The sequence below is a fragment of the Drosophila santomea genome, chromosome 3L, assembly GCF_016746245.2.
Source record: "Drosophila santomea strain STO CAGO 1482 chromosome 3L, Prin_Dsan_1.1, whole genome shotgun sequence".
Lineage (NCBI taxonomy): Eukaryota > Metazoa > Arthropoda > Insecta > Diptera > Drosophilidae > Drosophila > Drosophila santomea.
The window spans coordinates 16,605,012-16,621,461 of NC_053018.2; the positions used below are offsets into that span (position 1 = coordinate 16,605,012).

General features: G+C 40.8%; 3 protein-coding genes across 4 annotated transcripts in view; 2 read left to right on the top strand and 1 right to left on the bottom strand.

Annotated features, from left to right (window-relative positions):
• Window positions 1–2,224: 2,224 nt before the first annotated feature.
• LOC120448226 (integral membrane protein GPR155) lies at window positions 2,225–10,730 on the bottom strand. Of its 2 annotated transcripts, none has more exons than XM_039630122.2 (13): window positions 10,062–10,730; window positions 6,283–6,572; window positions 6,069–6,208; window positions 5,677–6,008; window positions 5,449–5,614; window positions 5,147–5,386; window positions 4,897–5,088; window positions 4,686–4,839; window positions 4,358–4,426; window positions 3,906–4,278; window positions 3,473–3,847; window positions 3,292–3,417; window positions 2,225–2,930 (listed from the first exon to the last, which is right to left on the bottom strand). In XM_039630122.2, exons 1-13 carry the CDS (start codon window positions 10,250–10,252, stop codon window positions 2,729–2,731), a joined length of 2,850 nt encoding a protein of 949 aa, XP_039486056.1. In that variant the 5' UTR covers window positions 10,253–10,730; the 3' UTR covers window positions 2,225–2,728. The 2 variants fall into 2 exon arrangements, with proteins under 2 accessions (XP_039486056.1, XP_039486055.1); XM_039630121.2 differs by having other exon boundaries at window positions 4,334–4,426.
• Window positions 10,731–11,165: 435 nt separating this feature from the next.
• Window positions 11,166–12,529, top strand: LOC120449801 (charged multivesicular body protein 5). Its single transcript, XM_039632446.2, has 5 exons — window positions 11,166–11,356; window positions 11,414–11,565; window positions 11,776–11,941; window positions 12,006–12,236; window positions 12,298–12,529. The coding sequence occupies exons 1-5, from the start codon at window positions 11,288–11,290 to the stop codon at window positions 12,358–12,360; spliced, it is 681 nt and encodes a 226-aa protein (XP_039488380.2). The 5' UTR covers window positions 11,166–11,287; the 3' UTR covers window positions 12,361–12,529.
• A 1,297-nt stretch (window positions 12,530–13,826) lies between these two features.
• LOC120448986 (ecdysone-induced protein 74EF) overlaps window positions 13,827–16,450 on the top strand; it is a 62,231-nt gene continuing 59,607 nt past the window's right edge. The window contains exon 1 of the mRNA XM_044006044.1: window positions 13,827–13,989. The gene's annotated coding sequence lies outside the window, so the exon portion shown is untranslated. The remainder of the gene's footprint in view (window positions 13,990–16,450) is intronic.

Below are 16,450 nucleotides of genomic sequence, written 5' to 3' on the forward strand. Positions count from 1 at the left end.
TTTTTTAAAAGTTAACACGTCTGCTATTTAATAGTCTAACTTTTACTTCTTGCTAAAAATATTCCCAGCAAATTAATTGGTTTTCAAAACAATGCATTCCAAAAGATAAAAATGACTAATGCAGTTGCACCTTTTCCTATTCTTATCTTCTGAGTATATACGAACTCTTTTTTTTGGCAAAAATGTTTGTTCCATATCTAAAATTAAACTCGCATAAAAGAAAGAGTATATGAAAGTGTACCTTAAATATGATTTAATAAGAAATTACAATTCGGAGCTTGCAGTTGGAATTTATTTGATTAGTAGCTGCATTAGAAATTTCGGAAGCGAATTCTTCAAAGAAATTGTAATAACAAATTAAAATAATGATTCCATTCAACAATATTGAAAAATTGTGGGCAATGTAATGTTGAAATGGAAAATCTCGCATACTTGCAATTTAAATGGCGAATTAGCCGTCTTGCGAGCAAAGACGGAAGCCGCCAATCGGCGATGTGGAGATCCATATTGGGATTGGAATTGGGATTGGGATGGCTGGATGGTAATGGTTGTTCGAACTTCGCGGTTGTGGCGGCGACAACGGGGCGTATGAGGAACTGGAAATGAAATGCTACATCTGCCAGCTGTAGATAAAATTAACGAGCCTGCGGCTGTGGGGTGTATGATGTCTTGTCCTTGTGGTGTAAAATTGCGGTTTGATTATCATCCCACTGCCTCCTGCTCCTGCAGACGTCATGCGGTTGGACTATTTTTAGTTAATTCCCCGAGAGGCAACAAAACACAAAATGCGAATGGTGGCCCAGAATTGGGTGTCCTTTGGCATCATCGTTAGGCGTCACCAGAATTGTTTCGGTGTCTATTAATTGTACGCCTCGAAATTGGATGCCCAAAGCAACGTGGACAGCAGCTCATATATTTGGGCCTGCTCTGCGTGTGGTGGCTTCAATGGCTGGGACCAATAAAAAATGTTTTTTGGTGGCTCAAGGGTTGACTGACCTCTGACCCTCTTTTGGCGCGTTCTTGCAAAATGAAATGAATAAATAATAACGCACTATTTGCACTTATTCAGTGAGCACTGTTCAGTCATAAAGCGGCTGATTAATGGGCCAGGACACTGAGGTATGGGCTCATGACAGCGTGCTCGACTCCAAGTAATGGCACATTGCAGTCTTCTGCAATCTGTCAAATTAGTTTCAAATTGTCGACCTCGAGGTTCTGGTAAGTCCCAGACAGTCTGTTTAATCTGTCAATAGCGATAAGGTTGTCAAACATCCACTGAAAAGCTTACTAAACTTAAATATGTGTTGAACCACCTATAAAAATAAAATCAAGATAAAACCAGAGGAATATTTCTTAAGGCACTTTGGATGCCCTACAAAATTGTTTTCTTTTTTCTAATGAAAAAGTTAGGCTAGTAAGCGGAAATTTAAATGTATAAAATTATTAACTTAAAGTACTATTATTATTTGAGTAAGCAAAATATTTTGGATCATAGGGTGCACAATTTAAAAGAGACTTAGAAAGTGCCACACAGGCTAGAAAACTGAATGTCCCTGAATGACTCATTTTCTGCAGTGGCGTTTATATAATTGTGGCTCATGACTGCACTGCACTCATATATATATATATCTTCCTATTTGTTAAGATAGGGAACTACTTCCGTCGAAGGCCGAAACATTTGTAAGCATAACTGGAATGGAATAAAGTGCATCAAACTAATAAGTGGAACGCAATTGAGCTAAACCCCCGGTGAGTCGTTAATAGATTAATGCGAGTACAACTGATACCAGTGAATGCTTTTGGTAGTCACTGTGCCATCGCATATTACAATCACTTGCATTTAGCATAACAAACAAACCAGAACTTCAATGGATTGGCGATACTTGGTGCGAGAAGAAGCGACACTTCTCTCCGGGAATGTTTATGGAAGACAGGCGCATACCAAAAAATAGCTCTAGGCATCGTTAACAGAATAATAAATCGAAGATGGCCGGCGAACAATTAGTAGAGTTGCCGGTGTCCGGAATTAAGCGAGATTGGTATTTCGGACACGCAAAACGCAGATTGAGCGACGCGTGCAAGACCAAAAGCCGATCGAAAATGTCTAAATGTCTGAAGATTCGGATGGAGGCAACAAAACAACAGATATCAAAAGGGGTGCTTCAAAGAGAAAACAATGCAAATTAAGATTGAAATTGAATGCGACACAAATGCATGGTAAATGTTTTGTTCTTTGGGCCTCGCGGCTTGAGGTATATATGCAATATATATATATATATTTATTCATGGGTGTTTACTATACTATGTGTGTATATATAGACATATTCGTTTATAGCGTTTTATGCACAGTTTTCGATTTAGTTGTGACACAGAATTGCGCTTAAAGTACAAAGTTATGCTGAATATTTAGGAAACTTGCATATTTTGTTACATTCAGTACTCTATATTGCACTATATAAAGCTCTAGCTGATAGCTGAGTCAACTACTTAGTAATAAACATTTAAAAAATAAACTTTCGTTTGCCAAGCAATTTACTTGGGCAATATAAACAAATTCACTAGCTCATCCTCCCTCTCGCCATCACCGTTACCCACACACAACTGACTGCATTGTGTGTGCGTGCTTGTTTGGCGTACAATCACAGCAGTCAAAATTACATTCAAGATAAACTAAACAGGAAATCAAACTAAATTTGGCGTAGTTTCTTCATTTTTACAGCAGCTGCATCTATATGCGACTGCAGAAATTATACAGCAGCAGCTTATCCTCGAAGTGATAAACGTTGTTGATGTGTCGTAAGACCCGGCCATCGACCAGATGTCGGGCGTAGTGCACAGCCTCCATTCGATCCTTGGACAGACCCACCTCAATGAGCCAGCTGACGAACTCGGTGCCGTAGAACACCCTGCGATACACTCGAATGCGCCACCTGAAAAAGAAAAGAATTTATTTAGTAAGGGATTACAACATCAGGACTTTCTAGTTAAGTTCAAGCAACTCAATATGTATAAGCATTAAAAGTGATAGAATAAAGCTAAGTGCTAAGCTGGTAACTACTGAAGTTCAATGAAAATACTTATACACACATACTTACTTAGTTGAACTGAAACTAAAAATTATTGCCATCCAAATGACTATTCCTATCGCTGCTTACTATTCTAAGGGTTGCAGTAATTAGAAGGGTTAAAATAAAATGTTTAACAAAGGAAACCTAACTAAATATAATAACTGTCTAAAGGTTCCCTATATCTGTTTAACTTAGGAATATAATGAGTCTAGGCGATGCCCACCTTCGGTCCTTTGCAATATCCTTTTTGCAGTTCTCCAAGTGATGATTGCGGAATTGTTCACAAATATGCTTTGTTTCGGGCCGTACGTTCGACCAGTGCGGTAGACTGACCACATTGGCTCCATACCTTTAAAGAAAAGTACTTTAAGAAGAGTCCCTACGTTTTCAATATTTGATTTTACCATAACTTGCGCCATAGTTTCACAACTGGCATTAGAAGTTCGCCCATGTCGGTAATGAAAACGGCCAACACAATCAGACCTTGACCAAAGTTTAGGAAAGCATCGAGGAAGCTCAGTTCCAGATATATGCCCGACATTCCCTCCATGACCAAAGTCCAAATGGACACTGCGAGACCGACAAACATTGAGCACAGCAAAATGATCAAGAGGACTGTATGCTTCAAAGTTTGGTGTTCATCAGAGTCGCTCGGGTGTTCTAGGGGCTCAAGCCCACGTCTGTTCTGGTCCTCATATCGCTCGATAATAGTCTGACAACTTTGACGCGACGTACTAGGACCGCAGTTAAAGGAGCTGCTGCACATTTGGTTGCGAATTCTGCAAGAGTAAGTCATTTTATCACTATTAACAAAGCAAATATCTGGTCAGAACTTACTCTTCTGTGGCAGGCGCACTTTCGATCTTGTTCAGATCTTTATTGTTGGCACCACTGGCTCGTTGTCGTGTGCGATTCAACAGATCCTCAATGTCGACAACCACGGTGCTGGTTGTTGAGGAATGGTTCACCTGCGCTCCTCCCGAACAGCAAGTTCCATTGCCAGAACCACAACCTCCTCCGCCTGATCCTGCTCCTCCACTGACATTACCATTCGACCTACTGCTTGGCAATCCTGCAGCTGTTGGTATCATATCCTCATCGTCGGATGATGACGAATATGAGGCTGTGCGTACGCTTTGTCTGATGGACGATTGATCCGTGTTGCTCAGCAGATTAGTCGTTGATATTGTCGAGTGCAGATCGGATGTTTCTGTGGCAATCAGAATATTAAAGATTTTGTATGCGTTTAGGGTTCAGGGACCTACCCGACTCCGGATTGGACAACTCACGTGAATAGGTCATGTACTTTTCGTAGCGTTTCTTATATCGCTGATGCAGCACCAAACAGCCAACGGTTACTGGAACATAAAATGTAGTTTGGTTTAACACATTGTATATGATACTATAAAGGTAACAAATATTGATTATATCAGATTGAAAACTTTTGGTGCATCATTTTAGGACCTGTCAGACCCGTAAAGGTGTCTCGGGGTGGTTTAATAACCTTTACCAACCTAAACCAAAGACCCGACAGGTTTGAATTAACTCTTCAAATGCATATAGATCTATCATCATAATTTGATTTAAAAGGTCTGCTTAAATTACTTTTTCCATTACCTATAAAGCACATAACGAGCATGAAAACTGAGATGGCTGCCTGAGCATTGCCGTACTGAAAGCTCGGATTGTGTTTCTCTCCCGACATAACATTCGAGTCGAAGGCAATTAAAAGGGCTGATAATACGGCAGGCACACCCCAGGCGAACACCAGCTGAAGCGGGAAATTTAAGTTAAAGTAGGTGGTTAAATAATAATCACAAATAGTTACCATATAGGGCCATAGTTTCAGCACGAAGCACAAGCTGCGACACTGCAGGAAGAGTAGTGAAATGGCTAAAAGTCCTGTCCACAGACGAGTGCTGTAGGTGCCGATATTAAATAGGAGAAACTGAAGGTACAAAGGCCAACGGTGCACGTGCTCCATCTTCGACCAGAGGATTACTCCTATGCAGCACATGAGCTGTAATTGATATGCTTTACAAACCAATTCCTTGAAGTATTTAATAATAATAGCTCACCTGAGAAAGCACCAGACAGAATGTTATTCTCTGGGGCATTCGCTTTAAGCGCTTCGTCACGATCAACAATGCCAGCATGATACAACAGGCAGCAGCGCCGGCCACGCTGATGTCAAACGAAAAGGCATCGAGCTCATGGAGATAGTCCAGAGGCTTCAAATTCGTCAGCGATATCATTTTGGCTGATATAAACATCAGCGGTGCTGAGATGAATGTACAGAAAACCATACTTCGAGCAACCTGAACGAAGAGAATACATAAGTAATGGGAAGTGGATTTGAATTCACTTTCAATCCAATTACCAATTCAACCTCCATGTTGTATTGTGTCGCAATGACGAAAGCCCCGGGGGCAGCTGGAAAGGTGCCGTAGAGAAAGCCGAAGGTGCTCAGCTCGGTGGTGTCGTTGAAGTTCTGGCCAGACTGCATAATGTTTACCGTCTGTCGGATAACGAGCGGTAGCACCAATCTGCAAAAGGAGAGTACACGTGTTGATCTAATGAATGCATACATAGTCAGAGGAAAACTTACATTTTAACCAGTATAAGAACACCAGGCAACAGAAACCCTGTGCTCTTTCGTTCGGATCCTGCTCCCCCTACGATCTTCAGACCCAGTAGGAACAAGGCTGTTGCCGAGAAGCTCTGGCCAAGCACACGCAACGTACTGGACACCATTTCGGGCAGACCATGGGGAAACAGGAAGCCTCCTGCAACACCCAGCAAGGTCATCAGCAGTAGCGGGTTGAAGAACAATGCAACAAGGGTGTTTAAAACCAGAATAGTCCGTTCACCGAGGCAGCGATTCCGTTTGGACATCTGCTCCGCGGGACAAGTTTCTGGACAGAGTGGTGGATTGCGGGTCTACAAAGGATAAGAAGTTATAGTATATTTGGAGGGAGAGGGATTTGTTCAAACACCAACCACATCCTCCTTATTCTTAATGATCTTGGAGATCTCCATGAGGACCAGACCAACTGGATTCAGAATAGCCAGTGAGATCGGAGCCATCAGATACAGATACGAGGCATATTCCGGATGCACATCCTTATAGAGAGCCATAACTGAAGGAAAAGTAGTGTTTTGTTAGATGGAATTTAAATGAATTTAGGATAAGGTATACACAGGATACACTTACCTATGGGATAGCCGATAGCAAAGTCATTGCTCTGGGTGCAGAATATAGCCATCAAGCCACCGCGAGCGTAGTTCAGGGGCCTGGCAACCAGCAGCGAGATGATCAGCACGGCGAAGAAGACCACCGCCTTGGAGACGAGCATGGCCAGAAGGAAACTCCAGTTCACAGCGCTCCAGTTGAGCTCCACCAGGGACAGGAAGATCAGCGAGGGCAGGGCGAAGGTGCCCACGAACGTGCCCAGACCCTTGGTTTCCGCATTGCTGATGATCTTGAAGCGTCCGGCAATGTAACTGCAGCAAGGAGCGAGTAAAAGGAGAACATTACACCATATTAATCAGGTTGTAAAGGCGTGTCGGGCCACGCCCCCCCCCCCGATCGAAAGGCGTTTTTTATAATGCTAATAACCCAGCCAGTCGGAAATACGGAAACTCTTAATCAATATGTGCAGCGTACTCTACATGCATGTAAAACACATTCACCACAGCCACACGTGATCTCCTCGTAAACCAGTTTTATTTCGGTCTGTCTCTTGGCTAACAAAGATTGTGTTTGTATTTCTGTCACATTCGACGAGACAAATTAATTTGTCTGCTAATCTGGAGTAGGGAGTACTTCCCCCTGTGCTAAACGAACTAGTTTAGTGACCTCTCCCTATGACTCAATTCGATTTATTGCATTAATTGCATGTTCTGGGAAGAACCTGGTGATCTCTTATCTCCGCGAGATTTGTTAGTATTGGCAGAACTCTGCTTCTGGGTTTACAAAGGTTCGCGCGAGAATGCTCTTTCCGAGGAATGTGAAACACTTGTAGACATTATCTATGTTTTATTTAGTGGAATAGAGGTTACAAGACATGACTGATAACAAAGTGTGCTTATATGAAAGCTTCGTGAAAGAGGAAGATACAACTATAGTTTCTTTATTGAGCAAACATGGAGAAATTCTTTATTCCCTTCTCTAAAGAAATTCCGTTTATATTTATAGGTAGGTAATCAGAAGAATACTTGGTAAAAATAAGAATAGTGGAAAGCTATTTATGGGTCTTCACTTGAGCATTCCCTTGGGTCTTAAATACAAGTTTTAACAGGTGTTGTCATTGAGTAAGGTCTGTCCACAGACTTTATACATAAACAATAGCTAGAATGAAAAGAAAACGTCAACACCTTTTCCTTATTTATCTGCCTCATTTATCTGTGGAGCAAAACAAATGTTCTAGAAACTCAGTCGAGAGAAACGAAACCAAAATTAGTCAACCGGTTAAAAAGCGTTTATGTACTCCAAAAAAAAGAGGTGTAGCTTAATTGGCAAACTGTGAGGATTGGCACGCAAATATTCATCTTACGTGCGCAAACAAAGTGCAAGTTTATTAATTTTATAATACTGCAAACCGACCTGTTGGGCAACTTTTGCCCAGAATCCCAGATGAAGAAACACCTGCGAATTTCTAGACTAGAGCGTCTTACACACATAGTATGCATGCGATCAGTGCATCTATTATACCCGCACTATTGCTACAGTTCAAACCAAAACGAGATGAGGTGTTTATAGCCCCTTAATTAATGGTAGCGCTTATCAGGTTATTCCCAACCTAAATCACAAATGAAAATGCCTACAGCAAGGCAATCAAATTCTCACAGAGCAAACGCACACAACGCAGATTCGTCAAATAAATGATTAAATATAATTTCAATGTGATAACAATCGTAAACAAACTCTAATTGCATTACGAGCAGCACTTAAAACTGGAATTAAATGCATCTCTGGCTACCCTTCGATTATAGCGTGTCAGAAAGGAGACATGTGATTGATATGGATATGATTTAGGTTTACTAATACTTGGTATTTGTACTTAACAGAAAATTGTAAGTTAAACGATAATTACTATTCGAATTTAAGCTATTACATAAGTTACATGAATATTAGAATATTATTTAAGCTCGGCTTTGAATTATAGCTAGGTGTAAGAGTTAAACAAATGTGTTGTTCCCTAATATCTACGATTAAATAATTATAAGGACTAAGGGCAGGGTATCGCTTAGTCGACTGCACAAGTGCAGCAGAAGATTCTAAAGTCAGATGCCAACGAACGCGGCGGGAGAACAGTTAAGTAACACACGAGTATACATAAGTATAATCGCACCCGACTTTGTAGCCGAGTTTGTAGGGGCGATATCTGCAGTTGTTTGATTGAACAGTTGGAGGAGGTGCATCTGCCAGGCGGTGGCTCTTTGTCTGGGCATGCATATCGCCAGTAATTGGCGGTGGCCGGTAGACAAATCGGTAATTGCGCTTACATAATCCGCACAAAAACGGTGCAAATATTGCCTCAGGTGCAGTGGCTCGATGCTGTTTACAGGCTAAATGCTAAACGCTGTTTTGCAAGGTCATTTTTGTAATTGTTTCTACTGAGTCTTAGCGTTTTTACGTTTTTCTCGCACTCTCTAAACGTTTTACTTTCGATTATTGCCCACTGGCAATTAAGTTTCGGCTTAGATGCATGTATAATGATTGATATAGGAGCTAGGAAATTTACATACGAGTATTTACCTACGCCGCTCCCCATTGTTATTGAGCAATTTTTTGTATGTCAAATTTAATGGGTGCTTCACGGCAATTTCCCAGGAAAAGTGCCACGAACGGCGGGAATTAGTTCAGATTTATGAAAGCGCTCTTTCAATTATAACTGCTATTAATAGGTGGGTAAACATTGGGAAACAAGGCAGCTACTGGCCGCAAAGCAAAGATATTCACTACGAAATAGCCGGAACAAAATGTTTAAAGGTTTGGATTTTTCAGGTGAATGATCAAACAATATCAGTTGGCGACTTGCAATGACTAATCGGAAATTTTGTAATTTAAATAACCTTTTTCAAGCTCTAACAAATTAAGCAAAACATTCTTTCGCAATGCATCCGCAATTAAAAGAACTGCAGCATAAATTACAGAGATAGAGACAAAAACTGTTCAAAAATATGTTCAAATATTAAATCAAGTCAAATCTTTCTTTTAATAGATTGAATTAAATTTTACTGCGTGTTTTAGCTTAATTACACCGACGGGCACAGACAGTGAGCCAGCAGTTTGCCGTAGATTATAAAATTCGAGTGTCAATTGATAAGTGGGGGAAAACAAATCAGAGAAATTTAAACTGAATCGAGACAGTCAAATGATCCGTCGTAAATGCTGGTCACTGTACAAGTATATAAGTGCAAACACCACTTTTCTTGACCGCACGTACGATGCGATAAGGTGCAATACTTTGGAGTTGGGATCAGGGATTAGGGATGGGGCAACTTATATCGTAACTAGTGCTATGCAATCTATCTGTACATTTAAGCTGTTATAGATTCTTAGATATACAATCTATTTGTACATTAAAATTGTAAGTTATAGATTCTAAGATATATGCAAACTGAAACGCTGTATTGATAGTTCAATAAATATAGGAAATTAATTATAGTGAATATAAGTGTCTCTCTTTTCTTAAGGTAAATTATCTTATCTCAAGTTATTTGTAAATTTTTATTAAGTCTACTGTGCTTAAATGATATTTGTTTTGTTAAAAAAAAGATGACTATGAGAATAGTTTAAATGTAATTGAATAACATTTAAATGTTCTAGTAACAATAAAGTTCATAAAACCCAATAGGTCGGTTTGCCTGTAACTTAATCACACAAAGGCTTGCAAATTTGACGTAAAATAAATGGGTAATCTTATCGGGGAGGATGCGTGCGGCAGCTATCTAGGTGCGAAGTAGTTCCCCCATATATCTACTTACCCGCAAATGATGATGCCGAAGCACTGAACCAACGCCGGGTAAAAGTTGTTCATGGAGACGCCCCCGTCGTCGGCGCGTGGAGCCGCTGTTCCATTGGCCAAAGATGAGGCCATGGTCGCAGTGATGACCCTGACATTAGCCTCTGTGGTGGCCGCAATTCGCTGCCGTGCGTAGTACATGGAGCTGTCCATTGGGGACTACTGTGGAGTGACTGCCGAGCGTGGGAGTTTACTGTACTCAGTGGGCGACTCTGCGCGTCATAGCGGAAAAAGTGGGGTGCTCCTCTGGCCAAAACAGCTGATGGGCCGTGACGTCAAAGGGCCAGCTGCAGATTTATTGGATTTTCGCCGACTAGTTGCTGGCAAATGTGCTGCTCTATTATTTAACTGCCTTATTTACGCAGTTTTGTTTGCTCAAGCTTTGCCAATTTTATTGTTGTTGTTGTATATTTTTAGCACTCTATTTTCCTTCTATCGAAAATGGTCGAAAATCGCAATGGCCCGCAGGCTGATTTCACTTTCATCTGTTCGAACGACGCATTGCTGATTTTTTGAGTCCGCAGCACTTGCTTTTGGCTATTGAACGAATTGATTAATTGCGGAAATTAACGTAGTTAAGAGCTCAAAAGCGCCCGCCGATCCGTTTTGTTTTTAATTTGCAATGCGAATGGTAGGACCGCAGCGCGGCCATTAAGTAATACCAGCGGAGTAGCTGGAATGTACTAAAACTCACCAACTATGCGTTATGAAAATACCAAGCGAAAATTACTAAGCCGTGTTAACTAAAAACCGTTAAAATAAATGCAACTTACACATTCTCTTCGAAGCTATGGACGTGGCTTCTATTTATTACAGAGTACACTTTATTAAAACTGTAAAAATGTGTTTTCATTCGCTTACAGCCTCTATTTCCTAATCATATTCTTAAATACTACACGTATTGCACATGCATAAATGTCTTCAACTACTCAACCAGTAACAAAAACATTGCTAATAAGTAAAATTTAAGAACAAACTATTTCGGTTTACTTACCCATTTACTGTTTACTGAAACAGTGTTGCCCAACGCTTTAGAGATGGGCATCACTGGTCGAAACAGCTGATTGGTGCAGAAAAAGAAGAAGACAATTAGTCATCAAACAAAATTTTTAAAACGAAATAAGGTGGAAAACCCTCAAATTCCCCATTAACTTTGCATTTTGTACAAAAAATAGAAAAACAACCAATATGAATCGCCTCTTCGGTCGTGGCAAGCCCAAGGAGCCGGGTCCAAGCCTAAACGATTGCATCGCCGGGGTAAGTGTCGAAATCATGGGAAAAACAAAGCAAATAAAGTACTATTATTAACAACAGGTCGATGCCCGAGCCACAAACATCGAAGAGAAGATCAGCAAACTGGAAGCGGAGCTGCGTAAATACCGCGAGCAAATGTCCAAGATGCGAGAAGGTCCTGCCAAGAACTCAGTGAAACAGAAGGCACTCCGGGTGCTCAAACAAAAGAAGGCGTACGTTCAGTGCCCCACCCACTGCTTTTGTATTGATTCGTTTTCATAACTCCATTGCCGCTTTTCTGCAGAGTTTCATGTTCTGGGAGTTTTCATTTGCCAATCTTTGATTCCTTTACCTCATGGAATTACATGCACGATCTAATTCTTATTGTACCCTCATCTCAAATTGGTTTAAACCATGTCGAACTTTATTGGTTTACTACACAGCTACGAACAGCAGGCGGAATCTCTGCGCAACCAGTCGTTCAACATGGAACAGGCCAACTATGCGGCGCAATCCTTAAAGGATACTCAGGCCACCGTGGCTGCAATGAAGGACGGAGTCAAGCAGATGAAGACCGAGTACAAGAAGATCAACATCGACCAGATCGAGGTAGGCATAGTTAGCTGTTCAATGGTATCGGTATATTAATTAATTTGTATAATACTTCTTGTAGGACATCCAAGACGACATGGCTGATATGTTTGAGCAAGCGGACGAGGTGCAGGAGGCGCTGGGCCGCACCTACGGCATGCCTGAGGTGGATGACGACGACCTGCAGGCCGAGTTGGATGCCCTGGGCGATGAGATTGCCTTGGACGATGACACCAGCTATTTGGATGACGTGATCAAGGCTCCGGAGGCGCCGAGTCGAGAGCCGGGAGCTGACAGCATCGTTCCTGGAAAGGTATAAAGCTGCTTATATGGAAAATAGCTGGATTGTTCACTAATAGATTAATTTCTTACAGAGCACCATTGAAACGGATGAGTTCGGCTTGCCCAAGATTCCGACATCGCTAAAGACCACATAAGCGCGCAGCTGCCAGCTCTCATGTTTCCATCCTTTATCCTTGTTGAACTTTGGGCACGCTTTGTATATTTTATGTGTAATGGAGCCATCAAAGATACCCTCTCAAGTCTCACTTTTGTACCCATTTGTTTTTTCAATAAATAGCCGGTTAGTAAAACACGCCACACAAATGACGCATTATAATGGTTAATTTCGGGAAATTAATATAATCTAATATAATAAACTTTAACGTGGAAAGTAGTTGTTGGGGGCCATAAATTATGTTTACATTAAAAAAGAATGAGGGATCCTCATTCGCAACGGACAAATAACTCAAATTGTAATACGAGTTAAATAAAAGTCATCAAAAAGAGAGCTGCAAAGAGTTGTTACTGGTAACCAATTGATTAAGACAGAAGTATATGAGTAGGCCAAAAAAAACACCTATCAAGCAATTTAATATGCTATATTTTGAATTAAAGTAACAGGTTTTATATTTGAAAGTGAGTATAATCTACTATTTACTTTTTGGTGATAGCAGAAAAGCAACTACGTGAGTTTCCGCCGCATATCATTGAAATGTATCTTACGTTAATCGAACGCAAATGTTGATATATTTCTTAGCCTTGAAATTAAATTAGGTATCGTTTCAATTAAGGTAGGCAAAGACAAGAGTACAAGAGTGCCACAATTCCGACGTACAGAGGTTGCACTGTAGCTGCCCTTTCTCTTTGGCTCTCGCTGCAATCGCAATTGCAATTGCATTGCGCTCTCTTAGCCTCGCTTACGCTCATTTCGCTCGGAAGCGAGCTTTGAAGTTCAGAGCGTGAACTTGAGCGTTTCTCTGCCGTTGGCGTTGAGGTTGCCGCTGCGAGGTGCGAGGTGCGCTGGTGTGCGTGAGCGGGTCTCAGTGCAGCGCAGTGGCTGTGCGCGAAAATACGCTGGTTCGCCGTTTAGTTGTCTTTTGACTGCTGTAACGGACAGTCGCAAATTTTCCCGCAACTCAGAGATTCGAGCGCTTCGAATGCGAAGAGGAAAACCTTCGCTTTTCAAACACACATAACAAAAAAACCAAACCAAACCAAACAACAAAACAAAATAGCCAGCAACTAAAATCAATTGTTCAAACGTAACTGTAACTGCAGCGTTCGCGCCAACCGACCGCCCGCCTGCCCGCTCGCCCGCCCACTTTTCCGCCCACCGCCGTCGCCGTCGTCGCGTCGGTAATTAAACGCTTTGCTAGCGATCAAAAGTGCAATCCCACAATCCCAAAATATCAAACAAATAAAATGCGTTACAAAGAGTTCTTCTGAAGCAACGAAAATCGCGCGAAAAAATCTCGCTGTTCAAGTGGCCTTACATTATGATAATTCATTAAAATGTCAATTAATTAATCCAAATATCTGGTGGCATCTGACAGCCTTTGGTCGGCTCTTCCCGCCCTCCCCTGACCACGCCCCCAAACCCCCCATAAAGAAAAGTGCCTGAAAGTTTATACATACATATATTTACACAAGAATTTTAGATACTAAGTGAATATATCGCAAATTAACTGATCGAAAACTTGAAGCAATAAAGTATTTGATTTTTTTTCTGCTGCTGCCGCAACATAATGGATATATCGCCAATTGGATTACTTTTGCTTGAGATGGTGAGTGGCTAATTCCAGAACCTCGTTTTCCTTTCGACCAGCAGATCGCTCATACGCAGCGTTGCATTCGCGGAGTTGCCTCGAATGCAGGAAGCGAATGGCGCACAAAAAGCTCTCTATGCATTTCGTCATCGCTGCACATACATTGCACATAGACGCATGTATGTCTAGCTGCATACTTGAAAGTTCGTGAAAGTGTTGGCAATTAGCGGGGGAGGAGAGGATCTTCCGATTGGGTTGGAAAATGGGTGGGAAAAGTGGATGGAGATCCTGCCAGAATATCCTTTTACTAAAAGTAGCATTTGGTGGACTAACTAAAATATAATGCAGCAAAGTACTAGTAAAAGCTTTTCTTTGTTAACATATCGAGTATTTGACATGTTTTCAATAAAAATGTGCGAAACGCTTGCTTTGTTTACAAAATTCCTTGCTAAATAATATAATATTTTCAATTGTTAATATGGTTTAGATAGTTTTCAAATGTTTTCAATTCTTCTTCAGCACTAATTAATTTAAAAATAATGAGCTATTAATTGTAGCTAATTACATCCTAACAACATAGCAAAAATGCAACCATTTTATAGGAAAACTCGTTATGTAACAAATACTATGTGCTTTGTAGTACTTTGAAATGACTTGCAAACATTTTTAACAAGAAAACATTTTTAATTTGACCTTTTTTTTTAATTTTAAAGCCTTTAAAGTTTGAATCTACAAACTGCTTTAATTCATTGCACTGCAATGCAATAACTGAAATAAATATTTGTTCATTCACATTTTCCTTCTTCTCTTTTATTTATTTTTAATGCGGGCATGACTAATCCCAGAATAGAGGAAATATAAAAAAATCGAATTCGCTGAATTTCAATTTGGTAAGAAAACTGTTTGCATGTTTGATTTTGGATAATGTTCACCCTTCTAGAATTTCACAGCCCAAAGCGCTGGCCCAGTTAAGAGTTCAGTTTGGGTTTTAACCAATTAACAGAATTCGATACAAAGTGAAGAAGCGATCGTTAAAAGCGCCAGCCACAGCACATAAATTATAATTTGCTATTTTATTAAGATTTTGTAAATGCTACATGTCAATCCGTTTCGTTTTTCGCTTCCACACAACGTAAGCCACAAAACGAGATAAAAAACTTACCCAGATTTGCAAGTCAAAGTTAGGCGATCGGCCTTCGAAGGGGGCAATAAATAATACCGCCTGACCTGAGGGCCCTGAAAATACGTTGTACTTCCTAAAATTTATTCCGTTTGCCGCTGAGCAACGGAATCCCTGACCAACCTCACCAAACATCGCCATTCCCCCATTCCCATTTGCCAAAAATAAAACCAAAACAAGGCAACAAGTATTTCTAAAAAATCTAAGTGGGATTTGCGCTAGCCGCCGATAAGAAAGTTTCGGGTAGAGCTCTTAACTAAAATTGATTTATTAAAATTGGTTTCATGCCCAAATAAAAGATATCTCTAAGTTGGTGGGGCAGAAAACTATAAAGTTCTTCAAAAACTATCTAAATGTGATATGGAGCGAGGGAGAGGGCAGATAGAGAGAACGAGACAGAGAACGGTGAGAGAGGGAGGGACGGGCTGAAAACGTTTGCAAAGGCAATGAACGCGAGCTTTTGGCGTTTTCTTCCGATAACGGGCACTACGTACACAGCACACGCACACCAGCAAACCCTCGAATATCAATAGACCCCCGCACAAACACACACGCACACACTCACTCACACTCGCACACACACACACAGATACAGATACAATCGGCCGAGTTCGCTCAGTTTCGCGCTAGTTCAGTTCAGTTTTCCTCCCATGTCGCATGACCCTGGCCTGCTATTGAAGCTCTAGACACATTCGGAGGCCGATACAAAGCGCACCATTCAAAATATATACTAGGTATTGTCTATGTCCGCGCACACACGCACACACCAACACACACATGCTCAAATGATACTACATAGTTGCCGGCGTACTCGTGCCCAAAGTACTCGCTCTTCTTGCCTTTTCCACTATTGCCACTACGGCCACTGCTGCGGGTATCCGTTGAATTTCGTATGTGGAAGCAATGGTGGAGATTCTGGGCACAGGTGCAGGAGGAGCGGGAAGTGCTAAACTCTCCGGTGACAAAGTCAAAAGTGCAATTAGTACGGGAAAACTGTATATTTTACTATTTAGCAAGGCCACAGTGTTTGCGGTTCCTATCTCAAATAAATAAAAAGAATAACTATAGAATATAAATGGGAAAAAACTAACAAAAGATATGTAGTTTAACTAGCTTTTAATCTAACTAGATTGTATATACAGATATTTCTAGGATTAACAACTCAAATCCCATCTAAATTTACTCTAATTGTATTACTCTTTCAACATTCATTAAATATTCCTTAAGAAAATCAGCCTTATTTTGTTTTTAACTCTATTTCATTTGCCATAAGAAACATCGTATTGTCGGAAGTTTTAA